Source organism: Saccopteryx bilineata, chromosome 1 (assembly GCF_036850765.1).
Source record: "Saccopteryx bilineata isolate mSacBil1 chromosome 1, mSacBil1_pri_phased_curated, whole genome shotgun sequence".
Classification (NCBI taxonomy): Eukaryota; Metazoa; Chordata; class Mammalia; order Chiroptera; family Emballonuridae; genus Saccopteryx; species Saccopteryx bilineata.
Genome location: NC_089490.1, coordinates 372526860 through 372543259, shown reverse-complemented (window position 1 = coordinate 372543259; position 16400 = coordinate 372526860). Strand labels below are relative to the sequence as shown.

At 40.2% G+C, this 16400-nt stretch overlaps 1 protein-coding gene and 2 pseudogenes across 1 annotated transcript; 1 reads left to right on the top strand and 2 right to left on the bottom strand.

Moving 5' to 3' along the window:
- Positions 1-1866: 1866 nt before the first annotated feature.
- Positions 1867-4138, bottom strand: FIBIN (fin bud initiation factor homolog). The gene has a single exon (XM_066251155.1). It carries the CDS (start codon positions 3670-3672, stop codon positions 3037-3039), a length of 636 nt encoding a protein of 211 aa, XP_066107252.1. The 5' UTR covers positions 3673-4138; the 3' UTR covers positions 1867-3036.
- Positions 4139-5796: 1658 nt separating this feature from the next.
- On the bottom strand, positions 5797-5897 carry LOC136321686 (U6 spliceosomal RNA; annotated as a pseudogene).
- Positions 5898-9776: 3879 nt separating this feature from the next.
- Positions 9777-9857, top strand: LOC136321508 (small nucleolar RNA U3; annotated as a pseudogene).
- Positions 9858-16400: the final 6543 nt, after the last annotated feature.

Below are 16400 nucleotides of genomic sequence, written 5' to 3'. Positions count from 1 at the left end.
TAACAATAATAACAAGTGACATTTATGGAGGCTTTACTCTCTGTCAGATACTATTCTAATCATTTGGCAAGTACTAATCCCTTTTGTAAAATGCCTCCCTGACCCAGCTTATTGTTAAGACTAAGGAAAATAACTCAGCACAGGGCCTGACCAATAATAGGAGTTTTCAGAAATGTTAGCTATATTGTTGTTATTATTAATAATAATAATAATAATAATTGCACCTTTCTACAACTAAAACTCTAAGAAGCTTTACAATTTTTTTAGTTAGATGAGGTCCCCAAGGCTTTGTCCTATCCCATAATTACCTACAACCTAACTCAGTGCCTGACATACAAACTGATTGACAAATATTTATAAAAATAACAAATATCCTAAATTGTATGGATGTTCTCATCAGTAGACTTAGCAGAGAAGAAAGTATATAGTTTTCATCAGATTCTCAAAGTATTTCATGGGCTATAAAACCACTACTTTGAAAAAGAATCTGTCGTTGTATGAGTAACGAATTCTTAATAAGAATAACCGGGAAGCAGGACGGAAAGTTTTGAGTGGCGCTGGTTCCCCACCTGGAAGTCCCCGTTTGCCCTCTGGGGCCATTGACAAGAGATGTTGTGGGATTACTGGCTGTTCATCTAGACTTGAATGGATGATTCACTACCAGATCATTTCATTCTGGTTTTGTAGGAATTGTAGAATGTTAGCACTGGCGAGGACCTCATCCATGATTGATTTCAGTGTTTTCAAATGAGTAGCAGCTGTGGCACCCTCTCCTCCCTGTACTCCTGAAAGACTCTCTAACTGGGGACAGCACTCTTCACATCTGTGTCTTTCAAATCGTCCTTCACATAGTACGGTATGCAATCATTACCAATTGATTCAAATCAGCATGTGTGAGAAAACCAGTTTTCCATCCATAGCACATATCTGATATCCTTCTATTTCAGCTGGGAAAATCTAGGAGATGACATCGAATATGTCCATGGATTAGACTTGAGCACTGTGAAATGAGGATGTGAAATCTTTGATACAGGAAAGGTTGTGACTACAAATCGCAATCGTTTAAGTACCCAATACCATCTCCTTTGTTTCTGCTATTATTTTCCCCCTCATCTTTCATAGAAAAAATAAGAAAATGCTTTTAAACAATCATTTACCTTCTTACCACACACCAATATAGAGGCAGTTAAAAGCAAGCTCTGAGTGATGAAATTACAAATGATAAGATTAAGTATTATTCCATATATATATATATATATTATTTTAAACAATCAGCTAGCTATCCAAAGGCTCAGGCCTCAGGCCACTCTGCTAGTCTATCAGTGTTCTTGAAAAGAGCAGTGTGGAAAAGTTCTGTACTTAAATCTAAGACACCTGGAGCTATTACAATAGCTGAAGAGCAGTCATTTCCTGGGCCTCAGTTTCCCCTATGGTATGACAAGGACATTGGACAATTTGTAGGAAAAGAAAACTAGATTCCTTGTGTATAGAAGAGAAAAGAATGCCTCATTGTTGAAAAGTAGATTAAGAATGTTTATTTATTGTTGTGTGTGTGTGTGTGTGTGTGTGTACATGTGATAAGAAAACAGACTTAAATGAGGATGAGAATAGGCCAGGGAAAGACATGGAATAAAGCACTTTTTTAAACTTTTTAAACCATTAACTAAATAACATAGACCTGGCTTCTGAGTTACTAAGCATCACTGTAGTCCCTAAAACTTTGAGTGGAACTGTCCCTCTGAGTTATGAGGGCATATACGGTATGAGTCCTGACATAGAGTTTGCCAGTTGATTCTACGGAGGGAAATGGAAAAAAAAAATGGAATTTTTAGGCAGGCCAGCAGAGATCAAGTTCTGGTATGGCCTAGACTTTTTGTTTTTCTTTTGAAGATTGTAAGGATGGCCAGGGAAGGGAGGATTGCCAAATATGTAGCTATCCTTTTGCCTTTAATATATGCTTTTAAGTAAACTGGCTTAAATCCCATCCTTTCTTTTCCTTTGGCATTGGCCCCTCTTTGCAATATGATAGTTACAGATAGAAATTAGAAAATAAGCCAGTATTATCCGAGAACATATTTATTGTCTGAATAATAAAACTTGGTTAAGGAATTAGTAGAATTTGCCCTACCTGAAGTACAAGTTTCCCATAAGCAAACAGAAGCAAAACCCCCAAACAAGAAATAATACACTGCTAACCTAAATCATAGGCATATGGGGGTGTGTTCAAACAATCAATTTACTTCTTTGTAATGGACCGTAGCACTGATGACCCAGACATATAATGAGAGATGTAGCAAATTAACATTTCGACTTGTGTGCATAACCACCAAAAAGCTTAGACTTCTTAAATGCGGTCGCTTTAATTTACACACACCCACAGAGGCACTTCAGACATCTTCTTGCAAAGGATGATTTGCATATAGTTTCCAGCCAATACTCTTACAAACTCCCCCTGTCCCCCGCCCCCCGCTCCAAAGAAAACCCTAAAAACAAAACCTTACAGATCATGGTAATAAATAAGAGAGAAAAGTTGAAGAAGAAACAGGCAATGTCATCTGCCGGCAGGCAGGCAGTGTTGCACCTCGGCCCTCATCTGAAAAACAGGCAAATTTGACAGCTTTCAGGGCCCGGGGAGAGGAGGCTGAATGCCAAAAGGAGCTACGCACTCTGCTTTCTGGGTCTTTCCACAAAATCTCCAGGATGGGGAGCTCAACATTGCATTAACTTGTGTCCTTTCAGATGTGGCTGGAATAGGTGTCTCTGCAGAGTTATTAAGCCTTTAAGAAAGTTGGGAGGCATGGCTTGAAACTGTTCTTTTCAAGTGACAAATCGACAGCATTCACATAAATAATGTACAAAACAAAACCACTCCACTCCCACTTCTTTCCCTTTAAAGAGGACTTCAGATCATTCTCCAAGTGCAAATCCGGATATAAAAAATAATCACCGTAAGGGAAATGCTAGCCCTGTCTTCTGTCCCCCACCCTCCACAGCAGGGCAGGTTCGGTACCCTCTCCTGGCTGGGTGCCCCATCACCTACACTTTCAGATAATCGTTTTTCAGCCGACCTAGTCGGGTCCCGTGGCTCCTGATGGTGAGGGCCAGCAGCTCGTATCTGTCCCTGAGCCCCGCAGAGATGGCGAGGGTTTCCTTCAGCAGGGACTTGGTGTGGACCAGCATCCCCAAGAAGTCCTCGTTGAGCCTGCTCTCCTGCCGGCTGTCCTGCTCCTGGCCCTGCTTGAACTTGCTTTCCAGCTCAGCGAGGGCCTTGTCCGAGTTGGAGTAAGCATCCCCGATCTGGTGGGACTCCCGGCGCAAGTACTTCCCGTAGCTCTCTTCCCCGTCCAGGTCATAGGAGATGCTCTTACTGATGCCCTCCAGGACCCGCCCAGCGTCCTCCACCTGGCGGCCCAGCACCGTGAACTGCTCGCGCAGGGTGAGGCTCAGCAGATGGCTGGCCTGGCTCCCCTCCCCTTGCGAGCAACGCCGGTGGTCACTCACCCTGAAGAGCAGCTGGCACTTCTCTGGGTCATCGTTCTCCTCATAGTCCCCATCGGGCACGAAGTAGTGGTGCAGTGTCCCATTGGACATCTCCGGGTAGAGAGGGCCATCGAAGTAGCCCTGACACAGGTGACAGAAGAATCCCATCCAGAGGAACTTCAGGAACACCATCCTGTATACTCAGGATGACAGGGGACCCCTGGAGAAGACTTTTCACCCAGGCACAAGGGAGGGGGGTCCCCCTTGAGAGTCAGCACCTCCCTGAGACGGCGTCAGCCTCAGTCCCAGCCGGCTTGCTGCACCCTGGCCCCCACTCCTCAGCAGGCTTCATGTGGCTGTGGCACCAGAGCCTAGGTAGCAAGGTCAGCAGCGCAGGATGCACCAGGCTCTGTGCTCCTGGGCTACGTGCTGGAGCTGGGCGGCTGCAACTCAGCAGGCTCCTTCCCGGAGGGATCCCAGGACTTGGGCAGGACGCTGGCTCTGTTGCCTGGAGCCCCAGCTCACTCTTCGGAGTTTCCCCTTGCTGCTGGGAGATGGAGCCTGCAGCTGGAGAGAAAGGCTGGCTCTTGCCCTCTGGTACTATTTCAACTCCTGGACTGGGTGGGAATGCGGAGCTTTTCCTTTGGCTAATGATATCCTGAGGATCTCTCTGCTCTCAAATTACAGCTGGTTTCGTCACTTGGAAGCCAGGGAACAAGTTTGGAAAGAAACCTCTCACCAGGTCTCTGTTATTAAAGGTACAGGGTCTCTTTTTCAAGATTGGAAGGGAGACCTTAAAATGTAGAATCTGAGTGGAAGGAGAAAATGAGGACAGGGTAAGAATTCCCACAACAGAAAGTCTGCTTTGCTCTTAATGTACTGGGAAGAAGAAGGGTGATTACCCTGGAGAAATGACATTTCACATTTTTAATAAGGATCAGTTAGATTGGATTCGATGAGTACGACTCTCATTAAATGTTTTGAAGGCAAATTTGAAGTATAAGAAGTGGCTGTTTGATTTGAACATGGTTAATTAAAATTGATACTAAAAATACTTTGATGCAATAGGAAATAGAAAACTGATTAATGCATGGTTGCAAGTATATATAAAAATAAAAAGCTAAAAGGGAACTATGCCAGGTTAATAAGTAAAAGGACAACTGAGGTAATTGTTCAGTTTTGTGAAAAACCATCCATGCTAAGCTTCTGTATTGTATCTTTAACTTGACACCTTTATAGATGTTACCTCTTTTAGGATACTTATACGTTTTTGAAGAATATAAGGCTGGTACTATTTTCCCATTTTCCAGGTGGTGAAATAAAGGGACATTATGTTAAGCAAATTGTTTATAGTCACAAAATTATATTGTAGTTAAGATTGTAGTTGAACCAACATTTATTAAGTCACAGGGTCTGTTAATTCAATTTAGGGGAAAAAAGTATTTTTTTTAATTCAGCCATTATAATTTTTGATATATTAATTGATCAGCAAATAACCATCCTTCAGAGCATCTCACTTATTCAACAAATATTTACTGAGCACTTCCTATATACCACAGTCTATTAGAGTATTGCAAATAGAGCAATGAACAAAAATAGAGACAAATCCCTGCCCTCCTGGAGCTTAGGTCCTGGGAAATAGAGAGAGGATTAAATTGATATAAATAAGACACATTGCATGTTGGGTAGAAGTGGGATTGTGGAGAGAAGGCAGGGAACGGAGAAGAAAGCAAGAAGCAGCATTTTATTTCCCTGGTTATTTTCTCTTTCTGACTTTTAAAATAACTGAAACACTCATATGATTTGCCCGTGTTTAGACTTCTTTTCCTCTCCAAGTCTTAGGGGCCTGGTGCCATTCAGAGTCACAGTGCCATGCCACTTGGGGATCGCCACATTTATTACTCTCACTTTCACTAACAGGAAGCCAGAATCCTGGGTAGACATGAGAGGTCTGGTTAAGTAACTGGATATTTTGTTAATGTGCTGTCACATGCATAGATTTTTGAGACATGTTGACTGCACATTTTTTTCAATGTTAACCAATTAATTTCCCAAAAACATAAAATATGGCTCATATGTATTTTTATATGCATTATCTGCATTTTACAGATAAACAAATTGACAGGTTGAATAACATAGCTAAGACAGAGTAAATTAGAATTTCAAACTCAGGTGATTTGACTCCTTATTCCATGTTCAAAATTATTGTGCTATATTGAACCAAAGTAATCATTAACCATATGGTAACCTGCAGCCTTTATGAGAACCTGAAACAAATTTTTATGTCTTCTTTGTCCAATAACAGGCAGCATATTGAAAAATATGGAAGGCTTCACGAACTTGCATGCCATCCTTGCACAGGGGACACGTTAATCTTCTCTGTATCATTTTAGTATATGGGCTGCTGAATTGAGCACTTGACTGCACACTTTAATTCTTATCTACATATTTGGCACGACTAAAACCCAGATCACAGGTGTTTTCTCAGTGTCGATGCTCACTGAAGACTAGGGCTTACTTTCACAGTGCAGGTGTGTCCTGCTATCCGAAAGTACAGTGTTGTGGGAAGCCTTTCGTGAACCAAAATGGCAGAAAGCAATGGCCGTTAATTTGTAAAGGAAAAATTTGGGGCCATTCCCAGACCCAAAATATAACCTACCAAATCATACCCAATAACACATAAACCTTAAACTAACATTAATATACAGTAAAAGCAGGAACAATGTGTTTCACAGCCTGTATAGAGTAGAATAAGGTATATACAGTGTGCACACTGCCTCTTTAACTGGCTCAATGCAAAGCCAGCACTGAACACTATTTTCACTTTTTGCCTTTTTTGTTGTTGTTTTTGGTAAAAGCAAAACTATTATTTGGATTTCTTTTGCTTAGCAAAAACAGGAACAATGTTAGTCTTTTGTAAAAGTGAAGTGGTGCAGGGTGAACTTTTGTAAAGTAGGGCACGCATATATTCCAGTAGAAAACTACAACCTTCTCTGGTTGAGAAATTGAACTGTTGGACTTGACAACCGCACCATTTCTTTCCATGGGAGAATCACAGATGACAACAGATGGACTTAAACTGGCTGCTCGGCAAAGAAGGGAAGAGAACTTTCTTCTAATTCACTTCATTTCCTGCACAACCCCTCCCTGACTTGCTCACCAGTTCTATTAAGTACACCTGCATTAAGCACTTACTGCTGCTGGTCCCCTACTACATGCAGGCTGCAGAGTTAAGCGATCTATAGATACAAAGATGTGCAAAAAGAAGTTTCGGTCTACAGAGAGCTGGCTCGCTGGTTGAACACATGTGGATACACACACACATAATCAGATTAAGAATGCTAAGAGTGTTTACTTTTTCCTGCAGTTACCTCATCTAAAAACACGAACCCCATGTTTTGGTGCAAGTAACTGAAAGTCCAATTCAATCAGATTAAAGGCAAAAGGAATTCATTGACTTGCCCAAAATCTACGACTAGATTTTCAGCCTATGGCTGGTCCAGAATCTAGTTTTTCTGCCACCATGTTTTGGTTCTACTTCCTCAGCCTATATTCCTTGTTGGGCAGTCTCTTTCATCAGTGTTTCTGAGGTGGCTATCAGTGTCCTCCAGAATGACACACTTCCTTGTTCCTGTCTAGCAGGAATGACAGGGTAGATTTCTTGGTAGCTCAAAGGCAGGCCCTACAACTCAGCTTTGGTGGCCACAGTTGGCCTGGTTTCAATCATTAATCCATCCTCGAACCAGGTTGATTGTAGTCAGAGGTTTGGAATATGAGACTGGGCTCAATAAAGGCCCCATTCTGCATGCAAACTGCATGGCTGGGATACTCAGGGTCCTGTTTAGAAAGGGGACAGTATGAGAATAGATTCTGGGGAAGTACCTACATATGCTCCCTGAACCCCCTGGCTTTGTCTTCATTAACTGCTTCTGAGAGATACTGACACCCATTGGTTGTTTGATACTAGTAAGTATTTAACAAGTGGATCTATGGGGAAAAAGAAACCAAAAACAAAACAACAAGAAAAAAAATTCCTTTGTAGTAATTTCTGATTTCCATGTTGTAAATATTCTCACCACTGCTGATGCCACCGAATATGGAGTGCGGGACATGTGCAATGGTACACCTGTATAGAGCATTTCCATCATACAGTGCAGATGATTCCAAGAGTATAGAAAATAGTAAAATGTAGTAGAATAATAAGAAGTGATGCTCTGGCCTGCTGAGTCAGCAGTAGAGTGTCAGACTGGCATGTGGAAGTCCCGGGTTCAATTCCCCACCAGGGCACACAGGAGAAGCGACCATCTGCTTCTCCACCTCTCTCCCCTTCCCTTTCTCTTTCTCTCTCTTCCCTTCCCACAGCCATGGCTCAAATGGTTTGAGCAAGTTGGTCCTGGGTGCTGAGGATGGCTCCATGGCTTCGCCTCAGTCGCTGAAATAGCTTGGTCCAAGCAATGGAGCAGCAGCCCCAGACAGGCAGAGCATCTCCAGGTAGGGGGCTTGCTGAGTGGATCCCATTTAGGGCACATGTGGGAGTTTGTCTCTCTGCCTCCTTGTCTTCCTGCCTGTCATTTAATTTAAAAAAGGGAAAAGGAAAAGAAGTGATGAGTTTCACAAATATAACTTCTTTATTTTAATTGATTTAATTTTATGTTTAAACAACAATTTTTAATAATGACTGTGTTTAACAAACTGACTTGCAAAATTCCTGAAAACCTAACAATTGGCTCTAGGCACCAGCATGATATAGCCTTTTGTACTAAATATTTCATCTTGTACACTTTAAAAAGGTATCTATTTGCAGCTTCCTCATATGGGTTCAACTTCACCTTGGTCTGCTCTACTAGAGTCAGAATTAAGGTGTGTTTCTGAGGGTCAGACTAAAATAAATAACTGTACAAGCACAGACAGACATACGATAGGACTTTGAAGAGTAAAGAGAAGAAGCACCCTCTGCTGATAGAAACAACAGCTGAGTCTAGGGCTGAAAACTAGAGACAGAGTCCAAGGGCAGAAACTGGGTAAGTATAAGAATAAAGGAGGACCTTGGGAGCAGTGGCTAAGTTGTGTACGAAGGAGGTGAGCTCGGCTGCCCAGTGCCAGCTCTGCAGTCCTTGCCAGGCAGTGCTCGCAGGGTTGGCTAGCTTAAAACTACCTTACCTGTTAGACTTTTCCATGCGCTTTAAAATCTTGTTCCTTTGGTTCAGTTACCACAGGAACCTCTCACTCCTAACATCCCCCTAAAACTGTCAGAAAGAATCCATGGATCATGGCAGAAAAGAAAAAAGAACAAAGAGAGTTAACCTGGACCAGAGTAGGGCCCTGAGTGGGGGAAGAGAGGAAAAGAAAAAAGGGAAAAGATGAAGAGAAGGACAATATTTAGCACATTGGGGATTATTTTTATCAATGAACTGGTAATCAGTAGCATTTATTGAACAGCCATTGTTTACATAGGGTGGGAAGGAGAGAGAAAGAGATATAAATGAGAAAGAAAGGAAAGAGGGAAGTAAGGAAAGAAATAAGGTAACAAGCAAGGAAGAAGAGATGGAAGGAAGAAAAGTAGAGAGTGGAATAAATTTTGATTATCTAGTCTGCTATTTATTTGTCAGATTGACTTAGTGAAGTGGTTATTATTATTTGCTATAGGAATATTGGTTAGGGTCAGAGGAGAAATAATTAACAAGAGCAATTACAAAGTTCTCATTAGCTATAGGCAATAAAACATACTTATGAAAACATTCGAATGCTTACAAGGAAATAGCTGTACTGTGGGAAGTGTGTGATCAGTTCTTCCAATCTTTCTCTGTTAGAAGAAGCTATGATACACTGTGGTAGCAAATATCACTAAAATGCTCACACCAAATTCAAGTCTACTGCAAGCCACACCAGGAACTCTCCTTTATACCTTAACTGCAATGTCATTTCCTCTCCTGTCTTAACTTCAATGTCATTTCTTCCAAAAGCTACTCCTTGATTTTGATTTTTAATACTTCCTCCCTGTCATTGCACTTTATATCACTCTGTTCTTTTCCTCGGGACACTTCCTACTATTTATAATTGTACTTTGATTTAAGTATTTGTTTGTTTTAGGTTTGTCTCCACAGCTTGAATTATATACTACGTGAAGCTAGAAGCTCTGTTCCCATCTATCACCCCACTGTCTGGATCAAAGAAGGTCCTTAAGGAATATTTGGCAGCACCCTTGGTTAAGTCGGTCACTTCCTGTTTAGTGTCTCATCAAGATGATTTTGTAGTTAGTGCTCAGTGGTACAAATCCTTTTATGTTTTTTAATGTTAAGACTATACTTTCAGGGATCATTTCTATAGTTTGTTTTTTAATGTTAATTGCATTTTATTGGGATATCTGTTAACCTGGTGTATCTCCCCACTTGACTGTGAGTTCAAGGGTGGGAATGTGTTTTATTTACCTTTATATTCTTTGTGATTAGCACAGAGCCAAGCAGATAGCCAAGTATTTGTTAGCTGTTTTGATAAGCAAACTGTAGAATGTAAAGAATGCTCCTAGTTAATGATGGTCAGATAATCTCTCTGAGTCCATGTTTTGGCTGCAAATCACCCAGTGACATCTCATACTTAATCTGGATGATCCCAGCAGAAGAGAAGGGAAAGAGCCTCATGAATTCCAATATTCAGAACATTCAGATGAAAGTATCGCTCCAGAGGCTGACTTTTGACCCATTATAAGTAAACTGTGCAGCAGTCTGTACATATAGTCCTAGAATGTTCTGGTCTGTAAGCTGCAGCAGCAGCAGACCACCCTGCAGGGTAACCGGCAATTTGCCTGGTAAAAAAAAAAAAAAGTTTATTTCTATGCTATTGGAATTACCCACCCTGGTTTATGATGCAGCTAGGTTAGACAAAAGGCAGACCTTATTTATTTCCCCTTTTGAGTAGTTTTCATTTCTTTTCTTTTTTTGTCATTTTAATTATCAGCTCTAATAGAATTGGAAGAGGTAGGAAAGGCTATGAAACAGAATATGAGAGAATATAAGTCTCCCTTTAATTGCCCAAGCACTTTGCTCAGCAACCACATGGCAAAACAAGTTGTAGAAGCAGCTCCACAGTCCGTTGAGGTTGTAGTGGACACGGGGTGAAATAGTCTGCAAATGGAAATATACGGTGAGGATTATGGGAGAGGGATCTGCAAAAACCTGGGAGGAAATAGAAGCTCATGTCTAAATGGAAACAAGACAAGTGTCACGGAATTTTTAGGTGAAGAGCCACTGACTAAAGTTACTGAGGAGACGTGGGGCTGAGCCCGTCCTTCTTCAAGTCCCTCTGCTGTTTCTGGTTGATACAGTTTATAAAGGAGTCCACAGAATGGCCAACAGATGCCCCTCTGAGATCAGCTGGAATGGGAAGTGGAGGGATGGCACAGGGTTAATGATAGTACTTTTTTTCTTTGTCAGAAAACAGAAACATCTTCCATGATTGTGTTTCTTAGTTTTTAGTTTAGTTTTTTTTTTTTTTTTTTTCAAGATCTTGGAGATTTAAAAATTGTCCCACAGTGAAAAAAATGCTTGGTTATGTTTTGAATCCAAATCCAACTTTTTATTCTAAAGAAATGCAGTTTGGAAGACGATAATACAGGCTATTTTGAAGATGAGTCAAAACGAACTTGCCTTTATTGCCTTTGGGAGAAGTCTCAATCCGTTTCAGAAAGCGGTTTCCCGATCCAAGTTCCAGGGTGGACCCAGTTCACTCAGCTTCTTATTTTGCAGTTTTGTTTTTGCTGCCTCTTGACACCCAAACTTTACTCCTCCCTTCCTTCGCCTCCTCCTCCTTTGGCCCTCGCTGCTGATGACCCTCATGATCCTAAATGTCAAACCCATGGAGGTTGAAGAATAAGCTTTATTTACATGTTTGCCATAAAACAATGCACTTAAATATACTCTTTAGATGTTGAATCTTAATTTAGACATGCTCTTGTTTAAAACTGGGATGCTCTTCATTCTGACCAATTCAGCAAAGGTGCTCAGCAAGGATTTGTTGATAGAAGTATGAAGCAAATGGTTATAAGTGAGGTTACTAGTTTAATATTGACCATGTGTTTTGAACTGTAAACATGAGAGGACTAATGGTATAGACATAATTCATTAGTGTGGTTCAGACTTTTGAACAGTGGTTACATATCATGTAGCTAAAGATTATTTAGACAAGAAAGACATTCATTTACCGATGAATATTTCCTGCAAAGTTTTTGTTGATGACCAACGACTCCTGATGTGTCAGGAGTGAGTCTGAATCCCATCCTGCTATACCTCCCACATGCTGTTGCAGCTCTGTGAAGAATGAGCAGCAAATAAAACAATGTGAATCGCTCAAAAAGGAAAATAGGATAAATATAGTTATATAAAAATGTATGTAAAAATCATTATAGTCACATTAAATGAATTGGAAGAACACTTGTATTACATTTTGATAAGAAATATTTAATAGTCTTAGTGTGTATTGTGTTTATAGAACTCAATAAGAAAAGCACTAGGCCCTGGATGGTGGCTCAGTGGATAAAGCATCAGCCCGGCTTATGAACATTTGGGGTTGGATTCTCAGTCAGGGCTCACAGGAGAAGCAGCCATTTGCTTCTCCTCTCCTCCCTCTCGCCCTTCTCTTCCTCTTCTGCTCCTGCATCCAGTGGATCAGTTGGTTTGAGGCTGGCCCCTGGGTGCTGAGTATGACTCTGTTGGAGTGCATCAGCCTTAGGTGCTAAAAATAACTCAGTACTTGAGCATCAGCCCCAGATGGGTTTACCAGGAGGATCCTGGTCGGGGTGCATGTGGGAATCTGCTTCACTATCTACCCTTCTCTCACTTAAAAATAAGTGACCTTACTAGGCAGTTTTTAGTAGAGAAAATTACATACCAATTAAACATGTAAAGTATATAACCTTACAAGTAATGACAAGCCCAAAATAAAAATAATAATGAAATGTTTGTCTTAATATTTTAGTATAAAATAATTATATTTCTTAATGCTATAATGGCACAGAAAAAGAAGCATTCTTATATATTGAAAGTGGTGATATTAATGAGCTTGACCTTTCTGCAAAACAACATTGTTATTTGCATTGGAAGATTTAAATCTTTTCATAACATTGGACGTAATAATTTTATTCCTAGAATATATACCAGAGCCAGAAACAGAAATGCATAGAAAGATTTATGAGTAAAGCTGTTCATTGCAGCACTTCTTCTAGGAATAGAAAGCTAGAAACAAACAAGATGCCCCAAATAAGAAAAAAGCTTAATACATGATGCATCCACATGTTAGAAATATTTTGCATCCTTTAAATATTAAATTTAAGGATATTTTAATAAAGTGACAAACCATTACTACCTAATACCCTATGAAAAATAGTTAATAAAATAACAATAACAACAAAACCAACAATACAAAGCCAAGATGGTAATAAGACAAAAAGTAGTGTGCTTCCTTTGATGAAGGTTTTATAGTAGTCCTCCCTTACCCACAGGAGATATGTTCCATGAGCCACAAGGGATGCCTGAAACCATGGATAAGATTGAAGCCTAGATATGCTATGTTTTTTCCTATACATACCTAGCAATGATAAAGTTTAATTTATAAGTTAAGCACAGTAAGAGATTAACAACTACTAACAACTAATAATCAAATGTGACAATCACTGCAATGTGCTATAATAAAAGCTATGTGAATGTGGTCTCTCAAAATATCTTATTCTACTGTACTCACCCTTCTTTTCGTAATGGCATGGGATGATACAATGCCTACATGATGAGATAAAGTGAGGTGAATGACATAGGCACTGTGACACTGTGTTAAGGTGCTTTAAAGGCTTGCTTGAACACAGACACAGCGATACCAGGATAGTTGATGTAATAACTTAGCAGGTTAATAAATGACATGGATATGCTGGACAAATCCTGAGGGTGCTACTCAGGAACGTGCTAGATTTAAAACTTAGGAATTGTTTATTTCTATAATTTTTCATTTACTATTTTCAGACCACTGTTTGACCATTTCTGGTAACAGAAATTAAGGGAAGTGAAATCGTGCATAAAGGGTAGACTACTGTATAGGAAATAGCCATGTCTTTCTTTAATTTGGTACACATTCATTCCATTTTCCACCATAGGATAGAGTATACATTTTAGGAGGGAGAAAAAAAGAAATAGTTCAAAGAGGTAGGAAAACTTGGGCCCCATTCTGGAAGCCCTTGTTACACGAAGCCCCTGACTTCACATGCTTTACGCAGGTGCTTCCCTGGCATCCCGACTCTGGGTCAGCAGGCGGTGGACTTCTATTTGTCTCCGTCTTGAAAACCCCTTGGCTCTGAAGCCAGATAACCAAGCCTTTGGATTCAGGAGCCTCTGAGAGATTCCTTCCATTGCTGAAATAAAATCAGCATGTTCCATTCTTGTGGACTCTGGGGTTACATTTCTAAATGTTCATGGATTGGAATTTTTATTGCCAGTGTTATGGATTGGGCTGGAGGGCAGAGTGAGGGAGGACACAATCCTCACACACTGCGGAGTGTTCCTCTGTGACAAAGCCTCTCTGTACAAGGCTGAGTAGAGAGTGTCTAACCAGAAATCCTAAGATCCAGGAATGATAGCCAAGTTAAATAACCCAAGACAAGTGAATTTTAACCTTTTTCCTTTCTGCTTCCAGGTCCCTTCTTTAGGCCTCATGCACTCACCTAAATGGAAGGGATTTCTATGAGGCAGCCTAATAGAAATCTGTAGCCTAATTTATATCCTGTAATGCAGGGGTCCCCAAACTATGGCCCGCGGGCCACATGCGGCCCCCTGAGGCCATTTATCCGACCCCTGCCGCACTTCTGGAAGGGGCACCTCTTTCATTGGTGGTCAGTGAGAGGAGCATAGTTCCCATTTAAATACTGGTCAGTTTGTTGATTTATATTTACTTGTTCTTTATTTTAAATATTGTATTTGTTCCCGTTTTGTTTTTTTTACTTTAAAATAAGATATGTACAGTGTGCATAGGGATTTGTTCATAGTTTTATTTATAGTCCGGCCCTCCAATGGTCTGAGGGACAGTGAACTGGCCCCCTGTGTAAAAAGTTTGGGGACCCCTGCTGTAATGTATACTAAAAAATATTCCACACTATTAGATCCTTAGCATGTGTTTTTCAATTTCATTTCCTTGCATAGAAATGAAGGCGTCCTTTAGGGATATTTAAACCAAGGTTGAAGATGTGTGGCTGTTCATAAATGTTGTAAAGAAAATGGGGGAGGAAAGTATCATATCCCATTCTCAGAGATGACAAATAAAAGAGGGAAGGTTTTAATAAAGTTTAGCAACAAAATTTTGTCTCGGTCTTAAGACATCATGAAAAACATCTTCTGGAATATTTTTTTAAGCAAAGCTGTGAAAAAGAAACATAAAGCTTGGATTTTTAAGAAAGTTTAAAAATAGCATGTACTACCAGGGAGGTCTGTCAAGTTACCAAGTAACTGATGGTGTTTAGAGACTCTTAACAGTATATAAAGATAGAAAATCATTTTTTTTTTCCTCCAAAAGCAGACCGGTGTCTGGTACAAACTGACAGCATTTATAATTTATAAATAGTGGAAAAAACATGTGACTAATATAACACTGTTATGGCAGCACAATAATACAGCAAGATTGAAGATGTTGAATTAGAAAAGAACATAAAATAAGAATGTTCCCAGTGTTTTCTTAGAGATTTTTATTAGCACTATAGGGACACTGAGCCACTTCCTTGTGGACTATGTCACTGGGTCAATGTATGTTTGCATAAAATGAGCCTGAGGCTTTCTGCCTAGGATAAGCCATCTTCTTCTCTTCTCCTTCCAAATAGTTTATTGATAATGGCTTTATCTCAAAAGCAGGAGCCAAATGGAAAAAGACAAAATGATCCCTGGAGAAGAAAAATATTCTTGTCAGAAATAATATAAATATGTTTAAAAATAACTAAAATGATAGAGCATTAAAGATTTGCTTTCCACTTATTGGATGCTTTTTTTAGCAACCTTCAATTAAAGGAACATATTTCTTATTTTGAACCTCCTGGGCCCTCTCCTTGGCTCAGGTATGGCTGCATTCCAAAGCTGCTTGAAGAGAAGAAAGGGATTAGCTCTGGAATGGTGAAGTCACTGTGGTCTGCGCTGTGGAATTCACTGTGGGTGCCGGGCTCAAACAGCTGAAAGGAAGGAGAAAAAGTCAACAATCAGATGTTAGGTTGATATGAAACCAAACATCAGGCTATTGGGATATATCTGTATTTTAGATGTTTGGTAATGTGTAGGCAAAATGTTCCTGTGTTTTGTTCTTACTGTAGATATTTTAGTATTTTGGGATCCTGGTTTTATTTTATTTTATTTTTTTAAAGACAGACAAGCAGGGACAGATGGCAGATAGGAAGAAAGAAAGATGAGAATCATCAACTTGTTATTCAGGCACTTTAGTTGTTTGTTGATTGCCTTCTCATACATGCCTTGACTGGGGGACTCCAGATGAATCAGTGACCCTTTGCTCAAGCCAGAAACCTTAGGCTTAAGCCAGCGACCTTTGGGCTCAAGCCAGCGACCATGGGGTCATGTCTGTGATCCCACATTCAAGCCAGCAACCCCATGCTCAAGCCAGATGAGCCTGCACATAAGCCGGCAATCTTGGGGTTTAGAACCTGGGTCCTCAGTGTCCCAGGTCAACACTATCCACTTTGCTACCACCTGGTCAGGCGGGATCCTGACTTTAAAATCTGAAACGTGGACAGTTTTGTGGCACTTTAGTTTGAGGCAGAAAGACTATTGATTTGAAAATGCCATCCCAAGTAGCAAAATACAGAATATTTCAAATTATATGAACTCAAATATTACAGGTAAATTAAGACATTATATACTATATATCTATATTTTTATCTATATGTGTGTGTG

Bases quoted from the DNA above. Each gene is read 5' to 3' on its own strand.
- FIBIN (XM_066251155.1), bottom strand. From the start codon at position 3,672: ATGGTGTTCCTGAAGTTCCTCTGGATGGGATTCTTCTGTCACCTGTGT.